This window comes from Nestor notabilis, unplaced genomic scaffold (genome assembly GCF_000696875.1).
Source record: "Nestor notabilis isolate BGI_N333 unplaced genomic scaffold, ASM69687v1 scaffold3127, whole genome shotgun sequence".
Classification (NCBI taxonomy): Eukaryota; Metazoa; Chordata; class Aves; order Psittaciformes; family Psittacidae; genus Nestor; species Nestor notabilis.
In genome coordinates, this window is record NW_009936756.1 from 21858 (window position 1) to 31061 (window position 9204).

General features: G+C 38.0%; 1 protein-coding gene across 1 annotated transcript in view; it reads right to left on the minus strand.

Moving 5' to 3' along the window:
- Positions 1–9204, minus strand: part of LOC104408790 (protocadherin Fat 4-like) — a 42143-nt gene that overhangs the window by 21574 nt on the left and 11365 nt on the right. The window contains exons 11-21 of the mRNA XM_010018504.1: positions 8958–9086; positions 8539–8694; positions 7731–7911; positions 7157–7290; positions 5185–6129; positions 4068–4190; positions 3681–3938; positions 2857–2955; positions 2580–2752; positions 1828–1976; positions 620–927 (exon numbers count right to left, since the gene is read on the minus strand). Coding sequence (XP_010016806.1) covers positions 620–927; positions 1828–1976; positions 2580–2752; positions 2857–2955; positions 3681–3938; positions 4068–4190; positions 5185–6129; positions 7157–7290; positions 7731–7911; positions 8539–8694; positions 8958–9086 — 2655 coding nt within the window. The remainder of the gene's footprint in view (positions 1–619; positions 928–1827; positions 1977–2579; positions 2753–2856; positions 2956–3680; positions 3939–4067; positions 4191–5184; positions 6130–7156; positions 7291–7730; positions 7912–8538; positions 8695–8957; positions 9087–9204) is intronic.

Below are 9204 nucleotides of genomic sequence, written 5' to 3' on the forward strand. Positions count from 1 at the left end.
TATTTTTTTATAAAAAAGAAAGAACAGAGTGAAAAAGAGACATATTTGAGATGTAGAAATAATATTGAAAGGGGAATTTTGATTCATTTTATTCTATAGAAGACTATAGGGGAAAAATACCCAACCAGAAATGAAAGGGATACATAACTTCAGCACTTTTGAACATTTTCGCTACTTCAGCATCTCAGCATTTTAATTTATATTATTCTCAACTGCTAAAAGTGAGATAACATGTACTTTAACACATTATCTCACATGTTGTCTCTATGTTAGATAACATGCTAAGAGATGAGCAGGATTAATTCGGGGTTTTTGGCTCATCTACCTCATGCATGTGACAGAACTATGCACAGAATCAGTTTTGGTGTTAACCAGTTTCTCTGGTTATGGGTTGTTCACAGAGGAACTTTCAGGAATGATGCAATTTGTGAAGTTTAAAGTATTGCAAGATGGTAATATCTCCTTGAAGAAAAAAGGGAAATTAAATAAAAGGCTCTCAAAATCTTCATGCTTGAATAACTGATGACACTTATCTGGATATTCCTTGATTTCAAATATATATACACTTAATATTTTATATTCCCTTTAAAAATATATATTAAAATGCAATATACTGTACCAAAGTAACAGCTGTATTGGGTGGCACCACAGAATCAACAGCTTCTACAATGATGCTGTATAGGTCCCTTTCTTCTCGATCTAACATGGCAAGAGCCACAATGTCTCCTTGGTCACTAACAGAGAACTTGTCACTGTGAGATTTCAGTGAGTACACCACTTGTACAGCTATGCTGCCAGTCAGAGCCTTCACAGAGCCAACAGCAGTCCCTGAGGGTTCGTTCTCTTGAATGCTGAACTCGTAGCTGGAGCTTTCAAAGGTCAGTCCAAAGCTGGTGTCATTTACCAGCAAGTAGAGAGTGACAGAGGCTAATGAGAGAAAACAAGTTAAAATAGTGAAGTTGCTGCTAAAATCATCATGAGCTGTGCTCCGTTTCCCTAAATTTTGAGGAACTAAGAAAATGACAGAGGAACAAGAAGAAAAATAAACAAAATCAATAGCAATAGGATTAATATGTAATGTATAAAACATGATGCCTTTTATACCTAATGTTTCAGAATAACCCCACTTCACTGATCTCAGCAGTGTTGCTCCAATATTATAGGGGAGCAAGGACTGCAAATTTTAAGTCAATGGGATAATGCAGGTGTTTGCTACTTGTTAAAAATCTTATGCTAAATTCCTTTGTAACAAAAGAGAAGGGATATACATCAAACCACCCAAGTGCAAATTCTGTCATGGCCACTCCTCCCACTTTAAGAAAATCAGTTGTTTCTCCTGTTCATGATATATCAAAGCTAATCCCTAAAAACACATGAAAAAGTTACCTAAAATACCATGTGACTGAATATTTTTTGGAAGAGCAGAAACTTGTTTGAGGGTTATTTGTGAGTTTCTAATTTGTTTAAATGATTCTAAGAAACAAAAGGAAAACTATAAGAGAAACACACATTATAGATATTATTTTAATACATCTTTTCAGAGTGGCTGTTACTATGAAGTCCTGGGCTTTGTACCATTAGCACCACTGCAAGGAATACAGAAAATTTATTTCTAACCAGGATTATTAAATCAAACTTTCTGTTAATGTGATCAGCTGGAAGGAAATCAAAGGGTGAAAAGCAAATATTCCTCACTGCTGAAATGTAACAGGGATTCTAGCTCTAATTCGCTTTGACTCAGCAGCAATCGGATTCATTTCAAATTTCAGTGTCTGCAAAGGTTGTGTTTATGTACGGAAAATAAGAAGGTAAAAAGACATCATTTACCATTTGATGTAAGCTGAGGAACTCCATGATCACTAGCAATAACTATCAGTGTAACAACTCTGTCAGCTGTGATATGGTCCAAGTTACGGCTGACAGTGATTTCTCCAGTGCGGTTATTTATATGGAAATCATCAGAAGGGTTCAGGAGGCTGAATAAAGAGAAATCAATATACCACTTGTATTAATGACCTTGGAAGAACCATCTACTTACTGCTGTAACAAGAACTCAACAGACGGTATTTGCCTGTTTATAAAGAATGGCTAAGCAATAGGTTTTAATTGCTGTGCCATTAGTCTAAATATATTGGTCCTTTTATTTCCAAGTGAGTTTTCCATCATGGAAAACTACAGCATTAGTGCTTTCAGTTCCCATGAAACCCCAAGCCTTTGATCTTGCCATGAATAGAAGGTAGATACTGCACTCAGATTCTTCTACTTCCTACCCAGAAGCTCCAATGTATGATTCAATATTGCAGAAATTCAAACGAATCTTGACTTTCGGTTCTTGTCACTAAGTCTACAGTTTGATTGCATTCTCCTCCTTATGGTGTAACCATGATTTGATAATCTCTAAACCACACAGTAATGACTGTCCTTTGTCCTAAGTTTAAAAATAATTGCCAATTATAGCACATGTAAACTCTCTGTGAACAGGTCTTATCTTCTTATGACCATAAAAAGAGTTTGTGAGAAATAAAACCACCCTTCTGTTTCTTTAACAGAAGATACTTATTAACCTATCAGAAGTTTACCTGTATGAAATAAGAGAATTATTCCCAATGTCAGGGTCAGTAGCAGATACGAAGAGTACAGACACTCCTTCTTTTGCTGTTGCTACATGTACACTGGCTGAGTATTGAGCTTTGGTAAACTGAGGAGGGTTATCATTCACATCTAACACTTGAATGCTGACGTATGTGAAATTCTGGTGTGCAAGAGAAGGAAACAGTGGTTCAGAAAATGCACAGACAATTCAATTTATGAAGAAAAGAAGCTGCAAATAAAGAATACTGTGTTCCCCTCTCTTACCTGTCTTTGAGGAACTCCATTATCAGATGCCACCAATAGCAGCTCATACTTCTCTTTAGTTTCTCGGTCTACATACCCAGTAACCGAAATGGTTCCATCCTAGAGAAGGTAATAGGGTTCAATGCACATATCATTTCGATAACTCTTATACACTGAGTTCTCAAAAAAGATGAGGGATTGAAATCATCTCCATTGGACAAATATAGTTTAGTTTTCCAGCGAAATCTGACCAGTATGTCTTTGTTTTTAAACATCAACTTTTATTTCCAAACTAGAGAGCACAGGCTGGTTTTAATGTGTACTAGAATGGTTACTGCCTACTCCTTTTACCTCATGTATCTTCTTATTATATCAAGTAACTTCATAGAATGGTTTGGGTTGAAAGGGACCTTAAACATTACCTACTTCCAAACCCCCTGCCATGAACAGGGACACCTTCCACTAGAACAGGCTGCTCCAAGCCCTGTCCAACCTGACCTTGAACACTGCCAGGGATGGGGCATCAGTGTACTTTAGTTTGAGAATAATGAATTACCTGTGGGACTACCACAGCTTCTCTGGGCCACCTGTTCAGTGCCTCACCACCCTCACAGGGAAGAACTTCCTTATATCTAATCTAAATCTACCCAGTTTAAAGCCATTCCCCCTTCTGCTATCACTACAGGACCCTGTGAAAAGTCCATCTACAGATTTCTTGTAGGCCCCTTTAGGTACTGAAAGGCCACAATAAGGTCCCCACAAAGTCTTCTCTTCCCCACACTGAACAAACCCAGCTCATGAAGAGCAGTATCTAAATAGTGTTTTCATCATATCCAGACTCCTACCTGTTGGATGCTATATGGATTATCCCCATCCTCAGCTGACAAGTAATAAGTAATCCGTGCATTCTCTCCCTCATCCAAATCAGTAGCAGTCACTTGACCAACTCTAGCAGAAGCATTCAACATGTAATCTCCTTCCAGAATCTCAAAACTGTATGGCTGCATCTGAAACTCTGGGTTATTATCATTGACATCCAGAAGAGTGATGTGGAACAAGGCGCTTGAACTGAGCCCATTTGTTTCAGCATCAACTGCCCATACCTGCAGAAAATAAAAGCAAAAATGAAAATGGAATTTAAGTCCACTGTATTGCCATTTTAACCACCTTAAGATACAAAAAAGGGTTCAAGGAAATGAAGCCAAAGGTGCAGAGTCTGTCCCCAGATTTACTTGCAAAGTGAAGCCAGATGTAGTCTCTCTGTCCAGTTCTGTGTCACCCAGTGAAAGTATCCCAGGCATATCCACAGTAAACAAAGTACTGTTATGAATAAAGTGTCCCTGAGAAAAGCCAGCCTAAAAAGAAAACACATTTCAGTTAATATTTAAATTATTAATATTTAAGTTAAAAATTATTAATATTTGACATTTTATAGGACTGGTACAGAAGTACAAGTGCTGTGCAAGGCTTAATGAATGAAATCTTGTACCCTGAGCTATGGGAATAATGCACTTCTTTGGCAAACAGAAACTGGGGTGGGTGGAAGACCCTGTGGGCTTCCCTATTTGGGTCATAAATACTCCATCTCTAAAGCTCTCTAAGCCCAATCTCCATGATGCAAGGAGCAATTACACGTAGTTCAGTGGAGTCTGAACTGGGAGAAGCATTTATGCTTCACTGAAACTGACGTAAGCAAGAATATTAAAGCAAATCAAAATCTCTTCCTCCAAAGCAGTTCTCCAGTGCTATGGCTACAGAAGAAATTCCTTCATAAACCAAGGGGAGAAAGAAATAAGTTTTTTATAAAACAGAATGAAATTGTGCATTTCCTGTTAAAGAAGAAACAACTGTCAGCTTTACAAACTACCTTTCTCCCTGACTAAGCTGACACTAACGGCAGGTTGTCTGCATTACAGAAATGCACTGACAAATATTCTCTGATCGAAGCAAGCAGTATTAAACCAGAACTGCTTATTTTGACATAATAGGCAATAACACATAATAGGCAATCCCACTTTCTACCTGGTGTAATATATGTGCATTCATCTCATATACATGCATACAGAAACTAACAACTGTTTCTGTCCTGAATTGCATTGTATAGGAAGAGAAGTTCTCCCTAGGTTTTCTGATACAGCCAGTAAACTATTTTGTACAAGGTTTTAACTTCCTTGGTTAAGGAAGTTTTATTCCTGGCTCCATAGAAAGCAAGATAAAGTTTATGTGATCCAACACCTATTTGTTGCCAACTGCTTAAGAAATCTCCCTCTGCCCATCTACATTTTTGTAGAGTAATAGAGAAAACCATGTCAGTTTGATTTATCACGACAAGATTAATTTGGTACCTACCTCATCCTTGTCAGTAACATTGAATGTGTAGATAGGACTACCCCTTTGCAGGTTTTCTAACACAAATACATCATAAGCTGCCTGATTAAACTCTGGTGGGTTATCATTGACATCTAGTACGTGCACAACAAGAAGTGTGGTAGCACTGAGACTCGGCTGCCCTCCATCAGATGCCTCCACTTCCACTTCAAATTGCTTTATGGTTTCGTAGTCCAGCTGCTGACTCAAGCTGAGCTGGCCTGTGGCTGAATTGACAACGAACATTGGCGAGGAGGTTGGAGGTTGCTGACTAACAATGCTGTACTTCACAAGAGCATTGACGCCAGCATCCAAATCAGTAGCAGATACAGTCAGCAGTGTCTTTCCAAGCACTTCATCTTCAGGGACACTTGTTTCATATCTACTTGATGAAAAGACCGGAGGGTTGTCATTCACATCATCAACAATGACTGTCAAACTGAGAGCTGTAGACAGTGGGGGTTGCCCTTGGTCACTGGCAATCACTGTTAAGTTATAGAAGCCTTGTTTTTCCCTGTCCAGTTCCTTTTCCAGCACAATTAATCCTGAAGCATCAATATCCATGTTTCCTTCTCCACCTTTCAGGGTATAAACCACCAATCCATTAAAGCCCTCATCCACATCCGTAGCTGACACACTGGTAATACTGGTTCCAGGTGGCATGTTCTCCAGAATGGAAATGGTAGTGCTGGTTATACCAAACACAGGACTGTTATCATTAACATCTGTAACTCTGACAAATACTGTAGCATAGTCCGTAGTGTTTCCATCTGACAGGGAAATATTTAGTATGTAATTTTTCTGGGATTCATAGTCCAGCTTGGTTTTTGTCCAGATGATTCCATTGACATCAATGTCAAATGTAGCAGATTCCGTCAGTACTTGAAACCTAACTGGTATATGGGGATTTACAGACTCATATTCTACCTGTGTAAGATAAGGAATATTATCTATAAATTAATTAAAACCAATAATAAAATTCTCTGAAAAAGAATAATGGCTTTAATTATGCCCAAACTAATTTTACTCATTTTATTCATTAAAAGAAATAAAAATCAAGCCACAATATATATAAACATACAGCTGGAGAGGACTACCCTCTCCATCACTAACTGGAACATCACTAACAAGGAAATATTAATACATATAATATGTAATAAAAATAATAGACTGCACTTTAACATTTGGTTCTGACTATATGAAAAAAGTGAAAAAATAATTAACTTGGGGAGTCAATAAATCAGAACACTAAAACATGTTAACGTCTATCTGCTTTGGTATCAGACCTCCCATCTGCCTTCAGAACTGCATCTAAGAAGGAGCTATCACAGTGCATTCTGGTGGCCTGCTTATCTGAACATTTTTTGATCAAAATGAGGAGCAAGTTCTAGAGCCTTCTTTGAAAATACCTTTATGACAGTTCTCTGATGGGAAGTCTCCATTTCTTAGCTATATCTTGTCACAGGGTTTTATATTTATTGTCAATAGATGAGTGAATATTGCCTATTCTAGCCTTTGGCTACAGGCTTTGGAGAATGTCCAAAGCCAACAAGGGCTGAGACTGAAAGTTTACTTTCTCAAGCAGTTACGGGATTTATTTGGTTTGGGGTGGGAGGAAGGAGGGGAAGTGGTGTCGGGGCTTTCTTTGTTGTTTTTCATTCGGTTTTGGGTTTTTGTTTGCTTGGTTGGGGTTTATGTTAGATGGTAGCATGTGCTGTTTAAAGGTTTGCAATGGAAGGAATAGGCTTTGTTATTAAAGAGGCTTTGTGAGCGACAGGCATCTTCAGAGGGATGTACACCGTGTGTAATGTATGGAGCTTGATGTGCAGGAAAGAAAACACAACATCTAATTATCCATAACCCAGGAGAATATAGACATTTAGAGCACATATGTTACAGGATTTTCTTATAGCTGTCACGTCCTGTACAAATGATAGGATAAAGTTGTTCTTACTCTTGCTACTTCGGCAGGACTGTCTAGCTCTTCTTCCACAGACACGTTGTAAGCTTTCTGAATAAACTGTGGTCTGGAATCTCCAACTGCAAAGATTTGTACTGGCACTGATGAACTTCTGGGAATTGTCCCACCTACAGGTCAAAGAAAATCTCTCAGCAAAGGCACAAATACCTTCTGCCTTAAAAAAATATGTATTTTTCCACTGGTATTGATTTTTGGGTTTTTTTTAATCCTTACTGCTACTATTATGGTACTGCTGAGAGGTCGCTACCAACATCAGTTTCGTATATTGAGTGTTACAATGTAAGAACCTGAATACATACAACAACATTAGCACAGAATTTACTATTATAGATATTATATGTATATATTATTCTTTTATTCATTTATTATCTTCAACAAACAAGAGCAGACAAAAATACCTGCTATTTTTAAACTGAAGTCTGGGAACCTGTTTTGACAACATTCCTTCAGTAAAAAACCAAACCAAACCAAACCCAAACCCCATCAAAAAAACCAAAGCAACACAACAAAAATAGCTGTGTTGACCTGTACTAAACCCCTGTCTTACCATCAATAGCTGTTATCCACAAGACAAAGTTCTTAAGCTGGTTGACTCCTAATGGGATTACTGTTTTTAAACTGATTTGTCCTGTGGATGTATCCAATTCAAAGTATCCATCTTCATTGCCACCAGCTAAGGTAAAGCTTATCTCTCCATTTATACCCTCATCCGGATCATCAGCAGCAACCTGGAGATAAAAAATAGTTTTACTTCAGTATAGAGGTTACATCAGGAGCCATTAAATCAGTAGATCTGCATCAGATGAGTTATGAGTTATAAACTAGTTATGAGTTTTGACAGTGACTCCCTATATATCTCAGTTCCAGAAGTGATTTTTACCTTGGTTTCCTGTTTTATTTGGTTTACTGGTTGATATAATATCATATCATGTACATCGTATCTAAAACTTCTGCACAATGCTTCAGCATCCAGCAGCCTTTCAAAAATTTTTACAATTATTTCAATTTCTGGATGCTAACAACATTCAGTTTTCATTAAACACTTTACAGCAACAAGAATCTTAGATTCTGTTTTATGTTTGTGGAATTCAGGATGGTGCATAGTAACCAAGATCAAGAATAAAACCCCTTGATCATTTGTTTTCTGACCTGGAGTATGATTAGAGCATCCAGGACACTGTGATTATGGAATATTTACAGGTATAAGCTTTTAAATGCAAGGTGGATTGTTTCTGAACTCTGGGGAGTTCAGAAAAGATTCCCTCATTCAATAGGGCCACTACACAAGTTTAAGCAAGGACTCATGCATACATTCAACCCATAAAAATGCCATTTTTACTTAGTAATTCTAGTACCTGAAGAATGGACATTCCTGCAGTCATGTTGTTGAAAATATCTTGTTTATATGGTGTGCCTCTAAAGGTTGGGCTGTTGTCATTTTCATCTAGCAACAGTATGTTGATTGCAGAGTGTCCCTCACCATAAGGTGACAAATGATCTCTAGCAGTGACCTTAAAAAATGATGTAGTAAAATTATTGGTTTATTCCAATGCATGCTCTGTAAGTAGTGAGAAGGATGAATGAGAATTACAAGCTGAGTAAACTGTATCACGAATGGTATTTCCCTCCAAATAGCTCTAACATGAAAGTTAGGATTTGATTCCTCAAAGAAGCTGCTGATCCACATCTGAGGGTCAGCTTCGTGCCAGGGCAGATCAGGTAGCACATGGTTGCCTCAGGTTGCTTTGGAAAGGAGTAGGCTTATTTCTAATACCTGCAGGTGAATAGATGGTATTCTCTCCCTATCCAACAGCGTGGAGTTCCTCACAGTTAGGATGCCATCTTGACTTAGCTGGAAGGGACTATCAGCTGGAGTGAGAATGAATGTTCCCTGGAAGCCTCCCTGCAAAGAGTAATGATATTTGTTATCAAATAGGACAATCATGGACCTAATCCCTTAGGATACTTTCTTTTTATTTTAATTGAGGTTTAATTGAGGTTACAGTTCCCCCCCCTCCCCC